The 24,962-nt window shown below is 35.7% G+C and overlaps 2 protein-coding genes and 2 non-coding genes across 5 annotated transcripts; 3 read left to right on the forward strand and 1 right to left on the reverse strand.

The window, feature by feature from the left end:
* The first annotated feature begins 914 nt into the window (after nucleotides 1-914).
* Nucleotides 915-2,407, forward strand: LOC111480649. The gene is made up of 2 exons (XM_023125803.1): nucleotides 915-1,532; nucleotides 1,761-2,407. The coding sequence occupies exons 1-2, from the start codon at nucleotides 1,122-1,124 to the stop codon at nucleotides 2,223-2,225; spliced, it is 876 nt and encodes a 291-aa protein (XP_022981571.1). The 5' UTR covers nucleotides 915-1,121; the 3' UTR covers nucleotides 2,226-2,407.
* Nucleotides 2,408-3,808: 1,401 nt separating this feature from the next.
* TRNAQ-CUG lies at nucleotides 3,809-3,880 on the forward strand. Its single transcript has one exon. It is a non-coding gene; the product is annotated as a tRNA-Gln (tRNA).
* A 708-nt stretch (nucleotides 3,881-4,588) lies between these two features.
* On the reverse strand, nucleotides 4,589-16,486 carry LOC111480507 (trafficking protein particle complex II-specific subunit 130 homolog). Of its 2 annotated transcripts, none has more exons than XM_023125591.1 (21): nucleotides 16,262-16,486; nucleotides 15,413-15,642; nucleotides 15,014-15,195; nucleotides 14,369-14,552; nucleotides 14,042-14,132; nucleotides 13,435-13,595; nucleotides 11,805-11,894; nucleotides 11,487-11,648; nucleotides 10,981-11,042; nucleotides 10,708-10,798; nucleotides 9,977-10,137; nucleotides 9,652-9,859; nucleotides 8,525-9,070; nucleotides 8,218-8,430; nucleotides 7,506-7,869; nucleotides 7,313-7,403; nucleotides 7,120-7,204; nucleotides 6,093-6,264; nucleotides 5,557-5,855; nucleotides 5,283-5,376; nucleotides 4,589-5,158 (listed from the first exon to the last, which is right to left on the reverse strand). In XM_023125591.1, exons 1-21 carry the CDS (start codon nucleotides 16,323-16,325, stop codon nucleotides 4,983-4,985), a joined length of 3,726 nt encoding a protein of 1,241 aa, XP_022981359.1. In that variant the 5' UTR covers nucleotides 16,326-16,486; the 3' UTR covers nucleotides 4,589-4,982. The 2 variants fall into 2 exon arrangements, with proteins under 2 accessions (XP_022981359.1, XP_022981358.1); XM_023125590.1 differs by having other exon boundaries at nucleotides 6,075-6,264; nucleotides 16,262-16,482.
* Nucleotides 16,487-24,654: 8,168 nt separating this feature from the next.
* TRNAK-UUU lies at nucleotides 24,655-24,727 on the forward strand. Its single transcript has one exon. It is a non-coding gene; the product is annotated as a tRNA-Lys (tRNA).
* The last annotated feature ends 235 nt before the right edge of the window (nucleotides 24,728-24,962 follow it).

Consider the following 24,962-nt stretch of genomic DNA (forward strand, 5'->3'; position numbering starts at 1 on the left):
ACATGAAATATTAAATACAAATTCAAGTCTAATTGTCAAGATCTAATAATTATCATTTTTAAAACATCATACCTAATTAAATTTGAAAAAAAGAGTAAAAATAAAAAAATCATTGTCGGATTGTTTTTTTTTTTTTTTTTCAAAATCTTGTAATCTAAGCAATTATGTGCATTATTTGTGTTGTACAATGAAATTGATTTTGATTTCTCAAATTTCATTACATTAATTTTATTATAACTTTTTTTTAATTAAACAATTTTTAATTTCGTGGATGTAAGGCTGAAAGGCTACGGTTTAGCAGATATTGTCTTATTTGACTTCTCCTAAAAAAAATGTTTACTATTGAAAGGTTTCTACACCATTCTAAGTGATATAAGATTTCACAATCCAGTTTCTTTTGAGGTGTCAGTAGATATTGTCTTTTTTGACCTGTTATATATAATTGTCAGTTTTATAATTTTAAAACACGTATATTAAAAAGAGATTTTCATAGGTTTACAAAAAAAAAAAAAAAAAAAAACTAATATTAAAAGAAAAGAAAAGAGAGAGATAAGTATTAGATTATTATATGAATTATTCATTTTTTTTTCTTTTTTTAAAGGTTGGTTGGAGAACAATTTACAAAAATAAAAATAAAAAAAACAAATTGACTTAATAGAAAAAACAAATACCAAAATTTGCGTGCCGTCCGATCAGAATTGTTTTACATTAAAATTCGAACCGAAATTTACATTTTTTTTTAAATTTTAATTAATTTTGTCCCCATGCACCAACAAACTCCTTCAGTTTCCAAATTTAAATTCCCCTCTCACCGGCTAAGCCAGTCACCAGTCACCCTCACCACTTTAAGACTCACTCACTCCCAAACTGGCACATCCCAAAATCCAACCCCCCCCCCCCCCCCCCCNATTTAACCCAAAACCGCGTCGATTTCTTCTTCCCCGCTTGATTCTATGCTGCTCTTCAATTCTTCCATTTTCTGATTGATATGATATGATATGATATGATATGATCTGATCTGATCTGAGGAAATTTAGGGTTTCTGAAATGCGGTTTTCGAATCCAGAATTCTGAATCCTGTTCTAGGTCGATTTTGTTTTTGGTGAGTTTTGGAGGAAAAAATGGGTAAAATGATGAACAGTTCGAGTAGAGATTGGACTCAGATCTATGCGATCTATGGAGTGGATCAATGGCAGACTATAATGTTTCTTCTTCTTCATGCTGTTTTCTTCACTGCTCTTTCCATTTTTTACCTTTCTTACTTCGAATCCATCTGTTCTTTCTTCGAGTTTCTCTTCTCTGGCGGTTCCGCTCGTTTCGCCGCCGGATTCACCGGCTGCGTCACCGCTATCTCCGCCTTCTGCCTCTTCTTCGCCGCCGCTAACATGATATACTCCTCTCTCCCTCTCCACTACGAAATGGCACTCCGGATGGTGAACGCTGTTGCCGATTGGTCAACCGTGAAGCACGCCCTCGACCTCGGCTGCGGCCGCGGCATTCTCCTCAACGCCGTTGCGACTCAACTAAAAAAGGTAAAAAATTAATTACCGCTCGACTCAAAAGTTAGTTGTATAGACAGTTTAGGGTGAATTTAATGTTGCCTATTTAATTTTCTTATCACTCCGTTTTATTTATGAGTTTTCAAATATAAGATTATGGATATTAATGTGACACAAAATAAAATAATAGATATTTCTTCTGATATTATATTAAATTCAAAAGCTTAATATAATGGAAATTCGATTTAATATTCTTACCAGGAGGGGAGTTCGGGTCGGGTCGTGGGTTTGGACCGAAGCAAACGGACGACACTCTCGACCCTCCGAACGGCGAAGATGGAGGGCGTCGGGGAGTACGTCACGTGCCGAGAGGGTGATGCGAGGCGGCTGCCGTTCGGGGACAACTACTTCGACGTGGTGGTTTCCGGTGTGTTCGTGCACACAGTCGGGAAGGAGCACGGGCCGCGCACGGCGGAGGCGGCGGCAGAGCGGATGCGAGTTGTCGGAGAATTGGTGAGGGTGTTGAAGCCAGGTGGGACCGGGGTGGTGTGGGACCTACTGCACGTTCCGGAGTACGTGCGGAGGTTGCAAGAATTGAAGATGGAAGATATAAGCGTCTCAGAGGGTGTAACGGCGTTTATGGTCAGCAGCCACATTGTATCATTTACCAAGCCACGTCATCACTTTGTGGGGTCCGGAGAGGTCCGACTGGACTGGAGATGCTGATGTGGCAGTGACTTGTTGCCCTCGTCAGCTTTTGTTAATTAGAGTTTTAATTATAAAAAAAAATAATGAAATAGGATGCAGTAATTTGGGTAGGCGAAGCAGACCCAGATGGTTCAATGAATATATACATATATGTGTATATATATACATTGAAATAAAATTTAATTATATGATTTTTTATTTTCCATGGAGTTTTCAACAGTTTTTTTTTTAATAAAAATTAAATTGTTACAAATTGACTGAATTATTAAATTAAATCGATTCGGGCATTGATATTTAAGAGAAAAAAAAAAGGGTGAAGTAAGTGGTGAATTAAACACAACTAAAATGTAAAGCATAAATAAAGATAGGAAGGGAATATAGGTGGAAAGAAGTTGATATTTATAGAAATAAATAAATAAATAAATAAATAAATAAATAAATAAATAAATATCTATATTTATTTATTTATAATAAATGTGAGGGAGAGTTGGGGATATTGTAAAATCACTATCCTATAATTTTAATGGGGAAGTATATATTGGTGGGAAATGAGTGGGGCCATTTAATTTAATTTAATTTCTATCCATATATTATTGATTTTCTTCTTTTTCTTCTTTTTTTTTTTAATAATAAAAATAATAAGTGAAGATAATACGAAATTTATTTATTTTTTATTTCCATATGAGAATAATAAATTTAGGAATTATAAGGGAAATTTCTAAGAATTGGAGCATGTAAATTTTTAAACACAAAGGTTTAATATACATTTTTATTATTTTAAAAAAATAATATTGTATTTTCATTTTTAGTTTAAAATTTTATTAGCTATAAAAAAAATAATATATATAATAAAAGCATAAAAATAAAATTTAGAATTTTATCAAATATTTTCTAAACTTCACCAACTTACCAAAAAATAAAATTAATTAAATTTATTGTACACTTTTTTTTAATTTTAAAATTTAGGGAGATAATATTTAGAGTAGGTAACTTTATTCTTGTTTTCGTTTTCTTTTAGGAAATGGGAGGGAACAAAATGATCCACTCAAATTTGGATTCTATGATTTTTGAATAAAAATGTTAATTATAACATTATAATTTAAATAAGACATGAAATTTGTGTTTAATATTTGATAGTCCCGACATTCTCAAACATCCTCGATATAATTGGAGCATTACATTAATTCTATTGGTGGTTCATAACACCTGTTTTGGCATTTAATGTTCGGAGATAACATCCCTATTGATTTAACCTTCTAAACTTTTGTTTTCCTTTGCACTTCTTATTGTTACTTTCTTTGACTTACAATAGAAAAAAAAACTTTTTTTTTTCTTTTTTTTTTTGGTTAGAAATGCAATGTATCAAATTTAAACCTATCTTTTAGGTTGGTGTTTTAACTTTTTCGTTCTTATTAAATTAACTTAAAAGATGATCAAATCGAGTAACTTTTTAAATCGAATATTTTGTTTGAAGACTAGTAGGGAAAATAAGTAAGACACTTATTGTAAATACTCATCTTTGTTTTTTCATTAAAAATAAATAAATATTCATTGACTTATTTTATAAATTTATAATAAAATATAAAATCTCAAAACAAAAAGGTCCTATGGTCTAGTGGTTAGGACATTGGACTCTGAATCCAGTAACCCGAGTTCAAATCTCGGTAGGACCTCTTCTTTTCTTATTTTTCCTCTATTTTATTTTGGTTACTATATTTTGTTTTCTATATTTTTAATTTTCCACCCTATTTTATTTTGGTTACTATATTTTAATGTAATTAATAACATGAAAATCCAAAGATGAAGGGTTTGAAGCTACCCATTATTTTTTTTTCCATATAAATTTGGTCCATTTTGAGAAACAATAAATACTCTATGGTTCGTAATTTTTTTTTTTTATAAAAATAAAATTGTATTAAACTAAAAGTATGGACTAAATTCTAGCCTTTTTTTCAAATTATGATAGCCAAATTTATAATTTAACGTTTTATTTTTAATACTTATTAGGGGTGGGTGAAAAGAGAAATAAATTGTGTGCACAACCCTATATTTTCAATTAATATATACACAAATCTACTTTGGAAAATAGGTTTGACCTATTAAATTATTGCAAAACAATTTTTTTTAAAAAAATCTAAACATGTTTTTAGATTATTTATAAAAATTACAAAATAAACCTGAAAAAAAAAAAAAGACATTATGGGAGGACAACATGCAAGAAAACTACAATTTTCTTTTTTGGAAAAACTTTAGTATATATTATATAGTTTAATTTTCATGCAAATATCTTATAAATCTGTAACGAATAACTAAAACTATATGGTTATCAACAGACTACAAGGCGTATCAAAAGTATAAATGCACTGTACACTCACATAATATAAGGCAAAATTAGTCCAGTGAGAATTTGAGCTTGCTCCAATGAACCACCCATAAACAAACACAAATTCACATTTCTTTTCTAAAAAAGATGTTTCTGTAATTGGACTCTATATTCGTAGGATGCGTCGTTACACTAAGACGTTCTGTACATTGGCGAGGCTTGTCGAACTTTAACTGCTAAAACTACCAAAGTAACTAACCCGCAAGAATCAAACTCATTGGATGACCAAAAACGTTTGACCTAAGGGAGGGAGGGAGGAAAGAGATTCAAGAGTAACACCTAGTTTGAATCTTTACAAATCTAATTTACGATAGAAAGGAATACTTTTTCGAGATTTCGGAGTGGATAACTATTACCACCTACGAAGACAATAAAACACGTGCCAAGAACAATCACGCTGGAATAAAGAATGAAGAACTGAGCGCTGGTGGTAAAACACAAACCAGGTGTGGAGCAGCAGGATTGAAACTTATGTTCGCCTCGTCGATATTTGGCAAACCGAGTTTAGGTGGGCGAACGTAACCAGCCACCAGTGGCATGCATAGTATTGAGATCACCATTCTTGACCCTGTCATTGGAAAAGCATATCAAAATGACAGAGCAGAATTAGAACTTAATGATCTCTTTCTTCTGATAAGCTCTAAGTCACCTATCACTATCAGTTTCTTGTGTGATAAAAAGGGTAAACAAACCTTGTTTGGGAGAGAGTGAAACATATCCTCTTTTCCTACCGGCAATCATCCAATTTTCAGACTTAGCATCGATTTCGTACAACACATCATCAAGCTGCAAAAGCAATGAACGTCACATGGCATCATTGAAACAGAAATACATGGATTTAAGGCATTTTCTCATAAGTTTTCCAACAATCATGGATTTAAAAATCAGAAAACAGCGTCAATGCAAGAACTTGTTTTCATAACACTCAACTTTATCCATGGAGTTGAGGATAATTCCATGACTTACATTGCATTTGGAATTCTCATTCTCTGGTAAAGTATTTAGCCTTTCAATCCTCCATTTCATTGTAATAAGCTGTCCGACTCTTAGGCCGTCGGAAGGAAGAGGAAGAAATCCAACAGCCAGGCAAGGATCAAGTACTGGCCTTTGCAAAACTAGAGCGCTCTTGAACAGCAAGTCCTGTTTAGCATCTTCAGTTCCAGTTAATTCTATAGCAACAGGCGGGTGTGCCCCAAGCGTTCTATCCCCAGAGATCCCATATCTAATATTTAATATGCTTTCAGGACTTGTCACTGCATCTTCATCTGCAAGTGAAGATTAATTATGGAGTTTACGACTTCACGCATTTCTAATTCTTACAAACTAAAAATTAATTGGCACTATCGTGGAATGCGTGTGTGACTGATATTTTTGGTGTCTAGATATATGGCGTGAGGGTATTAATTAAAACAACACAATTCTTCCTTATTTCAGATGCCTAGATATCAACTATCACTAATCAAATTATTATTAGTCGTCTTTACCTTCATAATTTGTTTTACCCAAACGTATACTGAAGAGGATTCCTGCTCTAGAAGATGGGGAAATAACTAATGGGAAGTAGCCCGACAATGGTCTTCCATCGTCATTTCCAGTATGAACAAACCCATCCTGAAGATCAAGCCAAGCGTCGTATACTGTCAAAGTAGCCTGAACTTCAGAATGTATAATCACCTGAAAGTAACATTGAGCAACACAACATACGGTCATACAGAATTTAGATCATGGCAGAAAAACTCATAAATCGTAAGGAGGAAAATCTGGTTAAAGTTATGGATATTAGATCACTAAATCTGATTCATAAGATCCTTGATAAAAATTAGGCAAAGACTGAAAAATGTTTTTCCCTCAAATTTCATAAGATCCCAGATTCCAAAGCAGCCTTTGTGAATAATAATAGTTGATTATAAATCCTATTCAATTCTTGTGCTCATGAAGTTGTAAATGGGTGGGATAGCTTTTTTCTTTTTTGGGGGGGGGTTGATAATAAAGATGTTTACAATCTTTTAAGTTGGAGTTGACATTTCTAAGCAGGAGATTAAAAGTTCGAATCAACCATGGAAGAAAGATGCTGTTTTCTCAAAATAGTAAGCGGCTCTTAGTAACATAAAATAATTAGGAGCACAGAAAATCCTTAGGCACGCTTATCAGATCACTGACTTTAAAACCAAAATTATTTTTCCTTCGGAACACATTTTACTTCAAGCCAACCCATACAGTCTGGGGATCTCAGGAAATTGGTTTCCATCCAACATCTTCCCGGAGTAACCTTGTTAGATGTACCCTCCCTAGCCATCCCTAGGAACTTTTTGGTCAAAATTTTCAGTTTAAGTGGACCTAGTGATGGACATTGGTGTTATATAACCTTCTAGACTTTGTTTAGGTCCCAAATCCAAAACGAGTTTGGACCTACGGCTTGAAACCGATCACGCCCAACTGAACCAAAAATGATTTGTTCTCAATAAACTTGCATCCGACATAAAAAAAAAGTAAGTGCAAAATTGTAAGCTCAAAAAGGGAACACAGTACCTGTAGAAGCAAATTCCCATCGTTGCATTTATCAGCAATGCGTGTGCTCACATGAAAAGGGTCAGTGAAATGCACAGCTAGAGTCCTGGGTATAAAGCATGGTCGTAATAGATAAGAAACATATAAAAAGAAAGTAAAAATTCAAACAACAAGATGGAGGATTCTGGAATTGTAAACTGGCACATAAATATACTTCTCAAACGTCTGGTTGTGAAAAGCTCCAAATTCGATTTTCAGTGCTATTGTTCTCATTCCATCCACAATACTCTGTCTCTGAGAAGCGACTGCACATAAAAGACAAAATATCATATACTTGGAAGCCTAATCACAAAATCTATGAAATTTTCAGTGGCACATAATTTTTGCATCATCTATTCATTTATAACCTGTGGTTGTTCCTCTTGCAAGCCTCTCATTGATAGCATGAATTGGTATCCACAAAATAGATGTCTCATTACTTGCCCAATCTGGGAACTCAATTCTACCATCACTGAGGCACAATCGTTCAAAATTCTTAGTATCAACGGTGTGTGCCATGTCAACTGAACTTTTCAAGTCAACATAGGTCTCCATCTCAATTTCACGAGATTCTACAATCTTCAAACCGGGACCAGTATCAACATGTAAGATTGCTCCTTTAAGGGAGTAATTGATGGGCCGAACAATGATTCCAACCCACTGAGGTTCATTTACGAGTAGAGGGGATGAAATCGCAGCTATAAGATCAACTAATGGCCTTGGTTTGAAAACCTAAAAAATAAAACAAAGAGCTTTCAATGTTCAAATGTTATATACACCATAGTGGGGGGACAAAGAAAGTATACTCTAGTCACTTTCCCTATAAAAGGAAAATACTAGAGGTTACTGCCGGATAACTTACAAAAACTTACTCACATATATGATAAAGATCAAGCGTGGAGAGTTCACAAAAGATGAATGCATGGAAATTAAATTAGAAAAACCGAAGTAGGAGCAGATAAACAAAGACAAGTTCTCCCTCCAATGGAAAATCCCTAATACGTAACTTTAAAGGGGAAAACTGCAATTAAATTATAAATTAGATTGGTCATCTTCTAAGCATAACTTGACATTCATTACCTTCAAGATAGGTCTAGTTGGTTTCTCATAACTCATAAAATCATCGCTGTCAGCAGGATCACCCTTGGAAAAACTATGAGATCGGAATCTCAGCTTCCCAATCTGGCCAGTAATAACCCCTAAAACATAAGAACCTGGTTTCTGAGGAGGCAAAGCAAGGGTAATAATATTACGACCAGGTTGTAGCACAGTTTCCGTGGAGCTCCTTATCGGCTGAAATACCAGGTCAGAAAGATGAGTTACTCCAAAGGTTGATGCCAAATGAATCTCAATGATATGTTGATAAGCAAGTATTAAACAAGCATACCTTAACACCTTCGTCCGCACTGTATGTGGCCATCAAGGTAAGGCTCAATGAATCAAGAGTTATATCATCAGGAAAGCCACTCCAAACAGTAATAGACAGAGTTCCAGGATCACCATCGCATAATTCTAGGGGGGGTCCGGGATTTCCAGAAAATGTAATTAATGATGAAACATCCAGGGGTACAGGGTCCTTCATCTCACTGTGTGCAAGGCGTACCACTTCTGATTGAAAAGCTTGGCGATCTTTTGTCAAAAATAAGCCTTTATCTAATGATAGCAATCTCACACAAGATGAGAGGTAGCCAGCATCGTCATTAAGTTTCTTTTGACATTCTGCCAAATTTGGAAGAACTTCAGCCAATAGATCCTGCCATCCTTCACCAGAAAAAAGGGCACAAACCTTCTCGTACGACTTTGCTGCCACATCGAAGTTACCATGTCTAAAGCTGACAGCAGCTATTTCACCATCAAGAACAACTCCATGTCTTTTCCACCAGGACCGATAATAATTTTCCGCAGCACCCTTAGTTAGCTCCAGATACTTTTTCTGAAAGCACAAAAACAGACTTGATGAAAATTGGAAAATGCAACCCCTACATAAATACAGGGAGATCATGGCCACAGATTCAACGACCAAGAGATCAAATTCTATTTAGTAGCAAAGAAAACAGAGCCATAATGAAACCCTGAGATGGATATATCCTTAAGCATAAACAACTTATGAACTTTGAAATGCTGAGTTAAAGAGGTTTCAAATAGCCATTATGATACACTCAATTTATATTTGTTCCCTAAAGAACATAATGCTGACAGAAACCATATTTTCTAATAAACACTAGGACACAAACACATTCATTGAAATATACATTTGAAAGTTTCCACGCAAAAAGATTGGTTTAGTTAATAATATTACATTTGAATCAGAATGTAGAAGTAAAAAAACTATATGCAAAATATGCCATATTACAAGAAGTTGACAGCATTACTTGCATATTTCTGATGATGCAATGCCTTTGCAACTCACGACTTGGAAAAAGAAAAGTCTAATAAAAGTGTAAAGCATAGTGCACGATGTGCATCAATACAAGTATGGTAGCCTTTTGTAGGTATTGCTGCCTGTTTTTTTACCTCAAATTCCTCCACAGCTGATAAGCTCTGCCATAGCTCAGAACTAGTGATTGTTTGCTTCAAAGCATGTTCCGCAGCAACATAAATCTCAGCAAGTCTCATAGGTGGATCAATTGTGTTTTCAAATCCTGGGGAAGAGTAAGTACGTGACATGGAGCTCCCATGTGTTTTATTAGGGGACATCTTTGATGGCACATCTGGACCTGATCTGCCAATATAAACATTAAAAATAAGTAGATAAATATGAATAAGAAATGATCCACAATAGGAGAGAGAAATGACAAAGGATGTGCTTCTAAATATACAATCTTCTATATTATATTACCCATCAATAAAAGTTGGACGATCATACGTTTCAAATGTATTTCCCACAGAAAGAGAAGCTCTCCGACGATTTGCTTCTCGCAAAAGCAAAGAAGGTTCTAGAGGCAGTTGTTTCTTTTGAATACCAAAGTGCTTGACTCGTGGAGTTTCTTGAAGAATAATCTACACAAAAAATTTACATTTTTTATATAGTATAAAATATAATAGAGACAAGTACTTAAATAAAGATTGACATAGCCTCAACAGTTATCAACCAAGAGAAACCACGAAATGAACTACACGTTATCAAACAGAGGAAACAATTGCATGGTCGCAATTATAAGCTTTTAATGAAAAGTGCTTAGCCTATCTCTTCCCCGCAAACCAGATGATTACATCAGTTACTTATAGTTAAACAAACTTTTTCTGCAGAGAAAATATTTTGGGGTTAGAACCTCGAGTACTAAAGAGATGATTGAAAATACATAGCGTTTGATACTAACATTCAATCAATCTGAAACTTTACTAGTCATATAGTCGATTCTCATCACTGAGAGATTAGACAACATGTAAAGACTTCCATGCAGGTAACTTTGAAAAAATGTCTTCTTTGAAATTAAATTAAAGGCTAGAGTCTAGTCATTTGTTTTCCCCAACGTTTGGTCAATCAGTTAAAAACAGAGCAACACTTTCAATACATGAAGACACTCACAAACATCAGCAGTTTTACCATGCCATATATTCACAACTTACCTTTTCCTTTGCCAACACTTCAGATGAAGCATCAGGTGGAACCGAAGGCCAAACTGATGGCTTGGGCCATGGTAGCATGCTCAGCCAAGCACTGCTCATAAGAAGTTGAGTTATAAAAATAGAAATTGATTGAATATAAGATGCTGAAAAGATTTTGTCCGGCCGAAACATGACCGAGAAAACTGTGAGGAAAGTGATTTCAATTTACACAGTCAATCTGCTATAATTAGGCAACTGAACATTGATCTTAGAAGTCAATAATGAATCTGGCACCTGTTGACTGGACTTCTCTCTATATATGAACCATATCCAATTAACTCTGCGAGCCTCATGAACTGCCAAAATCATATGACGCTTTTAGGTCTACCACATGTTCGAATAATAAAATATGCACAAATTCTCATTTATAGTCTTAGAACTTCCGAGAGAATCGTTAACTATTTTGAAACAATCGGTTTTACTAGATCAATGAAATATTTGATCTTTTTCAAATATGAATGTTCTTAACACATTGATCAATAATTAAGACAATAACAATGTTTGAAATGCATTCAATGATGGCAGACATGAGGTAGAAGAAAAGGATTGGGAAAAAAGACTTTTAACTTAAGAAAAGAAGAGAAGCAATAGTAATGCTCACACTTCTTAGATGGTGATAAAACAAAGATGAAACATCACAGCTTGATCCGTGAACTATTACAAACTAAAACGGATGATACAAATCAGAAAGATATAAGAAAGTCAAACATTCTATTTCTCAGACAAAGAAGAAATTATACCTTCACTCTGCATAATGAATAAAGGTCACCCTGTAAGCGGAAGAACTCCTTTTCTGTGTCTGGAGTCATGATGCCTTCACTATAATGTGAAGCAATTGCACTGATTAAAGCCAAGCAAGCAGTTGTTACCCAAACTTCACGCATACAGAAAGGTAATATGTTCTGAGAGGAATTTGAGAAAGAGGAAAAAGGTTAAATGAAAAACATGGAATAAAAATAAAAACGGAAAAGAGATCTCATTTAGCATCTCTAACTAGATACATAGAGAATATTTCTTATGATACAATGGAAGAAAAAAAATATATAAATAACAAACACCTCATGTATAGACAGTGCCTTTGAGAAGGCAATTATGAATGTATAACCTCTCGAAGCAACTTCAAAGGGTCGATTCAGCTTGAATAATAGCTGGAAATAAACATATATGTAGGTGAGAAACAGTTCAAATCTGAAAAACAATTTCCTTTAAAACAACCTAAAGATTCAATGAAGAGCGACCAAAAGTAGAATTAGTGATAGATAAAATAACATAGCTATAAAAATGCATATGCGAACTCTTATTTGAGTGAAGATTTCATGTAGCATATAGTAATTTGATTTGTAAGTGTCAAGCAAGTGTTACCATCCAACTGACAACAATAACAGTATTATACAAATACGTTAAATCACCAATCATCCCAAAAGCTTAAAAACATAGATTCTAGTAAATTTAATTATATAAATACTCTAAAATTCCCCTCATTTGTGGACTTAAAAATTTCTAGAAGGCCCAACAAGCATAAATCATTCTTAATTTGGGAAAAATTAAATTACAAGGGTTTGAACACGAGAGCTTTTCCTCTGATACCAAATCAAATTACCAATCAACCAAAAAGTTTAAGTTGATGGATTACAAGTAAATTTAATTATATCAATACTCTAACAAGATTTTGCTTGAACTGACTTGTGCAAGTGTTTAAATGTGTATGTGCGCATGAGAAGGAGATTTCTCAATCAATGATCAAAAAATAAATCTAATAACACATTCTCCTTTTTTGAGAGGATAAACAATTTGAGTGATGAATAAAATAAAGGGAGTTAAAAGCTCCCAAACACCAAAAGGTGAATTACATGAAAGATCTCATATTTGAAACAAAAGAAAGATTATAGTTCCTAAAGTGATGTTTATATCTAAACAAATAAAGAGTATTAAAAACAACCAAATCCAAGAAACCATTAAAATTGGAAGAACAGTCCCTGAAATTTTTTCCATTCCGCTCACATTCAAGATTGTTACAAGACAAAAGTACTCAACATTGTATGGTGAAGTTCTTTTTTCATATCTTAAATTAAATCCAAATACTTCTTGATTATCATTTTCCTTCAATAGTTATACATCGAGGTTAGATTTTTCTACATGGCTGGCAAACAAATGAACAAGTTGCAACTAGCGATGGACCTAAGTAAATCTCAATGGACTAAGGTACTAGTGACTTTCTTGAAAGGTTAAAAGGTTTAAATCCGTGCCCCACCCATTTGTTTGAACTAATAATAATAATAATAACAAGCAATCCATCCACTACACTTCAGCAACTATCTGAATAATCACTCAAAACAGTAAATGATAAAATCTAAGCATGATAAAAATGTAAGAGATAGAATTAGCTAGCCAACATCATTATCTCATCAAAGCATGCGTACTTTCTATAGAGACCAGTGGTTTTCCAACTTGAACAACTCACCTTCACCATCTACAGAATACATCCAAGCAGCCAATTATTTTAGTTTTTTTTAAAAAAGAGATGCACATTTATTGATAAATGAAAATTTTAAGCAGCCAATTAAGATTAAGAAGAATTGTCAAAGCACAGGAACAAACTTGCAGGCAACTTAGACCAAAGAACTATGAATGGTCTATTTAAATGCAACTGAGCTCTTAATCAGTAACAATAATCCCAGTTATGCGCACCTTTGTTTGACAGGCAAAAAGATATTGTCTAAATTCAAATTCTCGAAATGAGTCATCTTGAACAATCTGTGTCAATGGCTTACTCCCAGGATCAAGCAACGTTGCTTGGTCGTCACCATGGTCAATTCCACCAAAATCTCTCTTCTTCGTGGTCACGCTCACTACACAATTCAATTAGATTATATCACTAACCACAAATAAACATTGTCATAATCAAGTGCAAATACAGCAATTTTCTTTGACTGGAGAAATGGAAACCAATACAAGTACAGCCATTTTCTGAATTAGATTATCACTGCCAAGGAAACGGAGTACGCACATGCGTGCATGGGTGAGTAGAAAACAATACTTGTATTAAAAGGAAAGGAACTAAAAAAGGGCTGCCTTAGACAGAGCCGAGACATACTTGGCAAAAAGAGATGGTATCAAGAGGCAAGGGGATGCATTCATCAGTAAGGGATGAGTATTATACTTTTTCTTTTTTTCTTTTTCTGAAAGGAGAGTATCATGCATTTGAATATCATGCAAAAACCAAAAATGAGGAAAGTTTCTGTACATGGGAAGAAAAGGAAAATAGACATAATCATACAATAAAAATGCATGACACCTGTTTCTAAATAGCAGAGCTCTAGTTCATCATACTCTCGTAATGCATCTTCATGAAGCTGAGCCATCTCAAACATAAATGCCAAGCTTTCCTGGGATACAATAAAGCGTTAACAGATCCAAAAGGTTTGTATGAGAGGAAGGTGACAATTGCTGAGAATGAATGAGATGATGTGGGTTTAATAAAATGGAAATTTCAGTTACTAAAGAAAAACATTCCTTACTTATATTAAGGGACCATTAAGGTGCCCTAAAGTCAAATACAATTGTAATAACAAAAGCACCATCCAGGAACCTCCATGTGCATGCATATGGGTAAATGACAAACCTTCAAAATAAAGAAATTGCAGAAGTTCCAAACTGGCATCAAGCGTTGTTCACTTAGCTTGCGAATCTCATCTTCATAAAACTGGACACGCCTATCCAGGGTATTTCTCATGGACTCCATTATCTTGGACTCCAGATCCTCCCAAAAATTTGCTTCAGGGCGATGTAGGTCTAATTTACAACACCTGACAGAAGCATAAAAACGTGCTCACCAAGATGCTTTAACCTTCAATTGTGATCTATAAATCTCCAACTTCTCCAATGCATTATCATTTTCATTTCATCTTTGAGGTCCGGTAATAAACGCATAACTCATAAGGTGGTGAATATTTCATAACAACATGGAAAATACTAATGACATTAAAAAAAAATTGGTAAAATCTAAAGAGACGGCATGCTTGAATTGGTTGAGGCCGTAGACTATGCAATGATATAGTAAGATAAATTTGTGACTAAAACTACATGTGGCCAAGTCAGGTATAAATTAAAAGCTAAAAGGTTTCCAAAGTGCTACTATCTATACATAAAGTCAGCCAAAGATGTACTAACTTTATATCTAATTGACCTTTCAATAAACAGGTGAATACAGGAACCTGTGAGTAATAGAAAATATACTAGTGAAAAAATATAGAAGTACCAGGTTTACCTTTCTCTTTTTTTCGAGCTAAATTCAACTTCAACTTTGCTATACACTCTTTTTGCCTGCTTGGTGGCTTGATCGTTATTTGGGTGAGCTTTAGATACAAATACAATGAACCATTCCCGCTCATCATTTTGGACAATTAGCTTCAAGCGTGGTTTAAGGATAGTCTTAAACTCATCAAGATCCTAAACCAAATGAAAATAAAATTTTAAGTTTAGTATTAGTGAAAGTATGAAAAAATGAACAGGAGCATCATCACTTGTCAAATACGGTAGTAATCTCAAACTATTTTAGGAACCTTAATAATTTCAACTTTATATTAATAAACTAAAAAATCTGTCCAAGTTAGTTATTTTCCAATACCATATAAATGAGATTAAGAACAATGAAACCTTCAGTTACCTCACAGGTGACCAGAACAACAGTTGCATAAGGTTCACGAAACCAAAATAAATACTGCTCTTGAGGGAACCTACTACGGAGCCTTGCATCTGTAGTCAATATGAACTCAGCAGGCAACTTGTCGACTACAATGGGGTTACGTGTCTTGTTATTCAAACAAGCTCTTTTGAACGGTAATCTCTCCTCGAATCCATTCTTCACAGTAGGCCACAGGTCACTGACATCTTCAACTGAAAGTAATAATCAAATGTGATAAGATTAGCTAAGAACATAGAGCAAGAACAGGGGGGGTGTCAGAGTATCTATTTATTTCACTGTTATAAAGACATTGCAGAATGATTAGGATACAGATCTTCCGAAAAGAGAACTCAAGGGTACAACTACCGTTCAAACACAAATTGCCAGCAACCAAGTGGAGGACAGGCAAAAATTCACGCAATAAGCGTAGAGATAAGAACTTCTAAGCACTTCCCAATACCAATCTGGAAATGATTTTTATCTTAGAACAAAAAAAATGGAAGAAAACAAAACGAAAGTGTGAGTTCTCAAGCAAGGTCCTCAATGTCATACAAAATTTGTTGTAAAGTAATTAAGCACATTAGATACAATACAAGCTTATGAATCGCAAAGCCATGAATTCACAGCTGGAAATTTGAGAATGTGTTATTTATAATACACTAAAGCAAGCATCTACTATCAATTCTGAAGCTAACCTCCTATTGGGATCGCGCATCAAGCAAGTCCATACTCAATTCTAGTTCAAATCCCTTAGTGTAGATAAACCGGATTAAAGAACTTCATAATCAAACTGAAATTTGGAAGCAGGATGGAGGGGATATTGAGATTCACCTGCAATTACGAGGCGGTCGAAGGAATTCTTGATCGTCTGGAACTGAGCAAGGAAATTAGCCATCCTCAATCTGTGACAAATGATCGCAGATCATAGATCCATGGAGAGCAAGCTCGCCACAGAGAGAGAAAAGAGAGAGAGAGAGAGAGAGAGAGACGTTCAGTGAGTATGAATCTAACTGTGGTGAGCACCGTGAAAGGTTAGCTGAGGAGTTTCCCGGCGACCAGGAATCCAGTGCTCCGCGTCCTACACTACGACCTAGGGCAACCAATAAGGGCCATCAGATCCCCAATCAAATTTCAAGAGGTCTCCACATGATATTTTCCCTTGTTTTTTTTTAATCATTCACTTTTGAAAGGCTAAAACGACGTATTATTATCATTATAGCTCAAGCTCTCGTAACTTTATTTTTTATTTTATTTTCTCAAAATGTCTTATAACAATAAAGATAGTACCACTTATTTATATATCTACGATCTTTTCCTTAATTAGCCAAATGAGGCTTCAAAAATTCTCGAGTGAGCTTTAGTTTGGTGATATTCTTAGCCGGCTTGGTCATTTTCTTGACGAACAAACATCTTCAAAGTTTTTCAGATATTCAAGAGATATTCAAGTGATTTCGTCTTTTTGTGAGAGCTCGACCTTGATTTTTTAAGAGTTTTTGAATTTCAAAGTTACTCCCCCTTCTCTACGGACAAAATGGGGAGCAACTCTTTTATTTCTAAAGCGGATAGGTTGAATTGCAAATTTATAATGATCTAATTTAAATCAATTTAGTAAAATTTTGTTGTATCTTTCTATTAGACATTCGATTAGATGTTACTAATGATTGCTAAATCATGTTTTATCACTAAAAACCTATCTTTAAAGGATTAATGAAGGAGAAATTATCATGAACACTACGCATAGTGTCAAATAGAATTACAAGTAGAAAACGATGGAGCTTTATAAGCTCTTAACAGTTGATCATATCCAGTCTCACAAACCTGCTCATAATCTAGTTTTCACAAAGGGGAAGGATCTAAAAGCTTCGAGTTTTGGACTATTTGATGAACTAAACCACAAAGGATTGGGAAATTTTGTTGAATTTAATGAATCAAAGAATTACGCAGAAATTCAAAATTATTGAGAGGATATTTTGGAGATATATTAGTTAGATTATATTGAGATATTTAGGGAGTTGTTAGTATAAATTTGATTAATCGTATATTTTATTTATTTACAAGATTTAGTTAGATATATTATTTTTTTTCTATTTTTAGGTATTAGTTAATAGTTTGTATCTATTTAAACGTGGTAAACCTGAATGAAGATCATACACTTTTCCAGTTCTATTTTCTATTTCTATTTCTTAACATGGTATCAGAGCATCGATCGTAAATATCAAAATTTCCTTCATGGCGGGCTCAGCCAAATCCAGCTTCAAAATTTCGGATGTTGATTTAACACATCCTTACTATATGCATCACTCTGATCAGCCAGGATATTCACTTGTTCCAATCAAATTAAATGGAGCAAATTACCAATCTTGGAGTAAATCAGTTATGCATGCTCTTATTGCCAAGAAGAAAATTGGCTTCATTGATGGCACAATTGAGGAACCGCCCCAAGATGCAAATTCAACCGAATTCGAACTCTGGAATCAGTGCAACAGTATGATAATATCTTGGTTAACTCATTCTGTTGAAGCAGATATCGCTAAAGGCATTGTTCACGCCAAGACAGCTCATCAAGTGTGGGTTGATCTTCGCGATCAATTCTCACAAAAGAATGCTCCAGCAATTTTTCAAATACAAAACTCGATAGCAACGATGTCACAAGGAACCATGGCACTGTCAACATATTTCACCAAGCTCAAAGCACTCTGGGATGAACTGGAAGCGTACCGCACACCATTTACGTGTAATCAACGTCAAATACATATTGATCAACGCGAAGAAGACAAGTTGATGCAATTGCTCATGGGGCTCAACGAGTCTTATAAAACGGTGAGATCTAACATATTGATGATGTCTCCATTACCTAATGTGAGGCAAGCTTATTCATTACTTGTACAAGAAGAGATGCAGCGACAGGTAACTTTTGAACCTGCTGAGAATTTCTCGATTGCATCAGCAGTGCAGAAGAAAACAAAATATTCAAAATTCGCCAAGGACAAATCATGTGAACACTGCAATAAAAGTGGTCATACAATCAATGAGTGTCGAATTCTTAAGTTTCATTGTAAGTTTTGTGATAAAAGGGGACATACAGAAGATCGGTGTCGACAGAAAAATAATTCTACAAGGACAAGACAAGTCAATCAACACAATCATCGTGGATACTGATCATCTGCAAATATGGCCGATGTTTCACAGTTGAATACAGGAGAACAGTCACCTAATTCCATTCCAAATTTTTCTTCTGAGCAATTACGACAGATAGCACAAGCCTTATCTGCAATCAATCAAAACCCTTCTGGTAATTCTGACAATCACATCAATGTTGCAGGTTTGTTTCCCATATCTACATTATCTGTTAACTCTGCGAGTTCTAATTCATGGATTCTCGATAGTGGAGCTACGGATCATATAGTATCAAAATCTTCTGTTATGACTGATCCAAAGGCTGCCATCATGTCTACAATAAATTTGCCTAATGGAGAGACAGCACGTGTGTCACATACTGGCAATATTTCCCTTAGCCCTAACCTTAAGTTAAACAACGTTTTATGTGTGCCTTCATTCAATTTAAACCTAATGTCGATCAGCAAACTTACCAATCACTTGAAATGTTATGTCACCTTCTATCCTGATTCTTGTGTTATGCAGGACTTGGCTACGGGGAAGATGATTGGCTCGGGTAAACAATTTGGAGGTCTCTATCATATTTCTTCATCTCCAATCAAATCTTCAGCTCATCAAGTATCTCAGTCATCTGATTTGTGGCATTTACGTCTAGGTCATCCTTCTTTTTCTCGTTTTAAATTTCTAGCTGATCAATTGCATCTTAATAATGCGAGTTATTCTCATAATTGTAGTATCTGCCCGTTAGCAAAACAAACTAGGTTGTCTTTCCCAAGAAGTTCAATAACAACCCATTCTGCCTTTGATCTGATACATTGTGATGTTTGGGGACCACATAAAATTCCTACCCATTCTGGTTTGCGTTTTTTTCTCACTATTGTTGATGATTTTACTCGATGTACTTGGGTTTTTCTAATGCAACATAAGTCAGAAGTACATCATTTGTTAATGAACTTTGTTAAATTTATTCAAACTCAATTTCATACTACTATCAAGATAGTTCGATCAGACAATGGGACTGAGTTCCTATCTTTGCAACCATTCTTTACTTCTTGTGGTATTGAATTTCAGCGCACTTGTGTCTATACTCCACAACAAAATGGAGTCGTAGAACGTAAGCATCGCCATATCCTAAATGTAGCTAGGTCTCTTCTTTTTCAGTCACAGGTTCCACTTAATTTTTGGGGAGAGTGCGTTTTAACGGCTGTTTATCTTATAAATAGAACGCCATCACCAGTGTTATCTAACAAGACACCCTTTGAAGCACTCTACAAACGATCACCTACATTTCATCATCTTAAAGTTTTTGGTTGTAAATGTTATGCAACTATAGTACATCCTAAGCAAAAATTTGAACCTCGGGCAATTCCTTGTGTTTTCGTAGGATATCCTTGTGGTCATAAAGGTTACAAATTGTATGACATGCAATCTCACAAATTCTTTATCAGCCGTGATGTTAAATTTTGTGAAGATGATTTTCCTTTTTCATCAGCTTCACAAACTTCGACATTAGCTCCTTCGACTCCTGTTGTTCCACTTCATGATCCATCCTACTTAAGCACCCATCCTCCACCTTCCATTCCTCCTTCACCTCCTATCCCTTCACCTACTACTTCGTCGTCTCCTCCACCTTCTCCAGATTTGCCCATTGATTCCAATCCTATCCCGCCTGATACATCAGCTCCACTCCGACGTTCTACTCGCACTAATCAGCCTCCAGCTTGGCATAAGGATTATGAGATGTCTTCTGGAGCCAATCATTTAACCTCTAGCTCAAGTCCCGGCACTGGCACCAGGTATCCCCTTCATCATTACCTTTCATTCTCTCGTTTTTCTCCTACTCAACGTGCTTTTCTAGCTCTTATTACATCCCAGACAGAACCTAAAACCTATGACGAGGCAGTTGGCGACCCTTTATGGCAGCAGGCTATGAATGATGAAATTGCAGCTTTGGAACGTAATCATACATGGTCTCTCGTTCCTCTACCACCTGGTCATAAAGCTATTGGTTGTCGCTGGGTGTACAAAATTAAATACAACTCTGATGGTTCTGTTGAACGTTATAAAGCTCGACTTGTAGCAAAGGGATACACTCAGGTTGAAGGTATTGATTACACAGAAACATTTTCCCCTACAGCAAAACTTACTACACTTCGTTGCTTACTCACTGTTGCTGCTGCTCGAAAATGGTTCACCCATCAGTTGGATGTTCAAAATGCCTTTCTCCATGGTAATCTAGACGAGGAAGTTTATATGTCTTTACCACCAGGTCTTTGCCGACAGGGGGAGAATACAGTATGTCGGCTCCATAAATCTCTTTATGGATTAAAACAGGCTTCTCGCAATTGGTTCTCCATATTTTCTACAACTATACAAAATGCAGGCTACACTCAGTCCAAAGCAGACTACTCTTTGTTTACCAAGAGTAAAGGTACTTCTTTCACTGTAGTTCTAATCTATGTTGATGATATTCTGTTGACAGGCAATGATCTCAAAGAAATGCAATATCTCAAGACTAGTTTACTCCAGAAATTTCTTATCAAAGATTTAGGAAATTTGAAATATTTTCTAGGCATTGAATTTTCTCGGTCTAGAAAAGGAATTTTTATGTCTCAAAGGAAGTATGCTCTAGACATCCTTCAAGACACAGGCCTTACACGAGCACGTCCAGACAAATTTCCTATGGAGCAAAATCTGAAACTTTCTTTAACTGAAGGAGAGAAATTGAATGATCCAAGTAAATACAGACGGTTGATTGGCAGATTAATATATTTGACTGTCACTAGGCCTGACATAGCTTATTCAGTTCGTATGCTTAGCCAATTTATGCATGAACCAAGAAAACCACATTGGGAGGCAGCTCTTCCGGTTCTGAGATACATCAAGACGGTCTATTTCTGGATTCTGCATTTTCCTTGGAAATTCAATTATTTCTTGGAAGTCTAAAAAGCAGACTAATGTGTCCAGATCATCAGCAGAAGCCGAGTATCGAGCTATGGCAAATACTTGTTTAGAGTTAACTTGGTTAAGATACATTCTTCAAGACTTGAATGTTCCACTGTCCGAACCAGCATTATTATACTGTGATAATCAAGCAGCATTACATATAGCAGCCAATCCAGTTTTTCACGAACGTACGAAACACATTGAAATAGATTGTCATATAGTTCGAGAAAAGTTACAAGCTGGAATCATCAAACCATGTTATATTTCGACCAAAATGCAATTGGCAGATGTTTTTACTAAAGCTCTGGGAAGACAGCAATTTGACCTTTTGAAGGACAAGTTGGGTGTGATCGACATACACTCTCCAACTTGAGGGGGACTATTGAGAGGATATTTTGGAGATATATTAGTTAGATTATATCTGAGATATTTAGGGAGTTGTTAGTATAAATTTGATTAATCGTATATTTTATTTATTTACAAGATTTAGTTAGATATATTATTTTTTTTCTATTTTTAGGTATTAGTTAATAGTTTGTATCTATTTAAACGTGGTAAACCTGAATGAAGATCATACACTTTTCCAGTTCTATTTTCTATTTCTATTTCTTAACAAAAATCAAAACAACTAAATTATACAACAATCTTCCTCCTCCCGATCAAGCCATAGACATATTCGAGAGCCGACTGGGAGTTGCTCGGAAATTCAACCACCGGAGAGTGGGTCTCCGGTTGGGCGGCGTCAACGCCCTTCTCAACATCTCTCTTCTGCCCTGAAGCCGCCGGAGCTTATCTCCGGCAGCCGTCACATTACGGCCACCTCTACCCACTCCCCCAAAACTCAAGCTCCTGCAATTCGATCTAAGGCTCCGGCTCCGGCCAGCTTCCCTTACGGCGCCGGCGTGCGACGGCCTGGAAGCAGGCTGCTGTTGGGACTGGAAAATTGTAGGCATTTTTGGAAAGTAGGATCAAAACCCAGATGGAATTTGGTGGAGATGAAGTGGGGGTTTGAATCTTTTAACTGGGTATTTAAGGAAGAAAAATTAAGAACAGGGATGGTTGTGGAGTTGGGGGAGAAATTTTCAAAGAAGTTGAGTAATTGGGTTGACTGGCTGAAGGCTCACTCGGTTTTCGATTCCATGCTTAGTCTTTAAGACCCAGCCGTTGTGTATGACCAAAGACTTTCTTGGAAAGGATGCTCCAATCACATTTTGGCACCTTGAAAAGAAAATTCATGGAAGATCTCATTATTAGATCGATTAAGTTACTGACAATGACAATTTTGGATGAACTAACATAGAATTGCTCCATTAAGGATTCCTTCAGAAGCACCCCCACCACATGGTCAGCTTCTTTTATTGGCAAGCGTAGCATGGGGCTTTAACACCATGGATTGGGTCCAGAGGTATTTCTCCTTGTTGGGCTGCAGGTGGTGCTTTCAAGTTTCAATCCGTCAATGCATCTGAGGATTTGGCCCATATCTTGAAGAATAGTTAGTTTGCTTAGCTGATTTTAACTCGGTCGCTCATGCATGCCTAGCTTAAGTTCATCCTAAATAACTGGTAAGAGTCTCCCATAAACATTCATAAATCCAAAAACAAACCTATCTCCCAAAATAAATCTAAATAAAACCATATTCGATGATATACCTTAAAACAGTCCAATAAAAGTAACTCCTAAAATTATCCCTTCTCCAACTTTTAGGTGTCCTCAGCTCCGCCGTCAACCGTACATAAGCGTCTTGTCTTTACCTGAAAAATGTAGGTAGCACGTGGCTTGAGTATTTTAAGAAATATCAGTAAGTCACCCTACCGTTGGGGATAAGAATGCAAACACATGCCAGTATGAGCGAGACCTAACTTTTCATTAACTTTACATGGTCTTAGGAGCTTTTCTATTCCGGGTAGGGTTGGATGTGTGGTACTGCTTCACACGGCCCATGTACGCGTACATAGACCCACCAAGCGGGCTTGTATACATACCCTTGGGCCTGGCTTGGTAGGGCACAACGTGTTACACGACACCAGACACCACATAACAGAAAAGGGCCCGCATGATATCATGGCGAACATAAATATCGTAATTCATTCTTTCGTATCATAAAAGGGAAGAATCTCGATGCACGTGACATACATATATGCATGAGGTCCCTTAACCTATCTAACATGGCATTACATAAGCAGTGCTAACATCCCATATACGTTCCTGACATTACATGGCATCTCACATGACTTACATTACATGACATATTACATAACATGAAAGTACATTATAGTTGCATAAACATCTCATGACATGACTCGATAATACTATGTATCCATGGCATCGATCAACATTTTTATGGCATATATTACTAGCATATCATTCATACCTTCACATAACATAAACAGTCAACAATCAACATAACCCATTACGTTTCATAGCATAAAAAGTCACATAATTCAACAATCAACATAACCCATTACGTTTCATAGCATAAAAAGTCACATAATTCATACATCATATAGTCGTATCACATAATAAAACATGGTTTCCTTATTCAGTTAGGTTTTTTTTACGTCTCAAAACTTCTGAATTCAGAGCTTAATTCTAGGTGCAATTTTTGGGCAAATCTTCGCCTACTTTTGTTTTGTAAGTAGTTTTTCTATTTTTGTAATTAGATTTGTTATTTGAAGAATAACTGAATACAAATAAAACATGAGTATTCAACAATCTCTCTCATCTCTCCTTTTACTTCTACTATTTTCTCTCTCCTCTCTCCTTTTACTTCTTCTATTTTTTCTTTAGAAGAAACCTTCGGCCACTTCTTTAGTCGAAGAGCCCGGTTGAAGCCATCGGTGGTATATCATTTTGGAGGAGCCAATCTTATCAACAGTCAAGTTGAATAGTTCAAGTGGTTAGAGTGTCGACCTAACAACACACAAGTCTCAAGCTCGAGTAGAAGAAAATGCAAAGCGTGAAAACACACATATCGTGGGATCGGTTGGGTGCTTGAGTACATCTTTCTCATATGGAGGGAGAAAGGCTTTCCTTAAGTTTGCTAACGTCGCACCCTCTTTTCTTTTTTGCATCAATCCTCCCACCTATTTTTCTTTTTTGGGGTGTACGTCGCACCCTCTTTTCTTTTTTGCATCAATCCTCCCACCTATTTTTCTTTTTTGGGGTGTATAGCTCAATTGGTAGAGCATTGGGCTTTTAACCTAATGGTCGCAGGTTCAAGTCCTGCAATACCCAAATTTTTAAGGATGCGTAGTAGTGTTCAAAGATCACTCTTTGGCCTTTAGATTCACTTTTCTATTTGGGCGAGATCTTAGCAGATGAATAGTTGTTACAGTATAGAGGCACCGAAGGTGATAGAAAAAAGAAAATCTTCATCCTATCCCTTTGTCCTCAAGCTCGAACTCATAATAGTTTATGGGAAAGACGGTCGAACATGTAGTTAACAACCAGTATTTATAGCAATTTCACC

Source organism: Cucurbita maxima, unplaced genomic scaffold (assembly GCF_002738345.1).
Source record: "Cucurbita maxima cultivar Rimu unplaced genomic scaffold, Cmax_1.0 Cma_Scf00006, whole genome shotgun sequence".
NCBI lineage: Eukaryota > Viridiplantae > Streptophyta > Magnoliopsida > Cucurbitales > Cucurbitaceae > Cucurbita > Cucurbita maxima.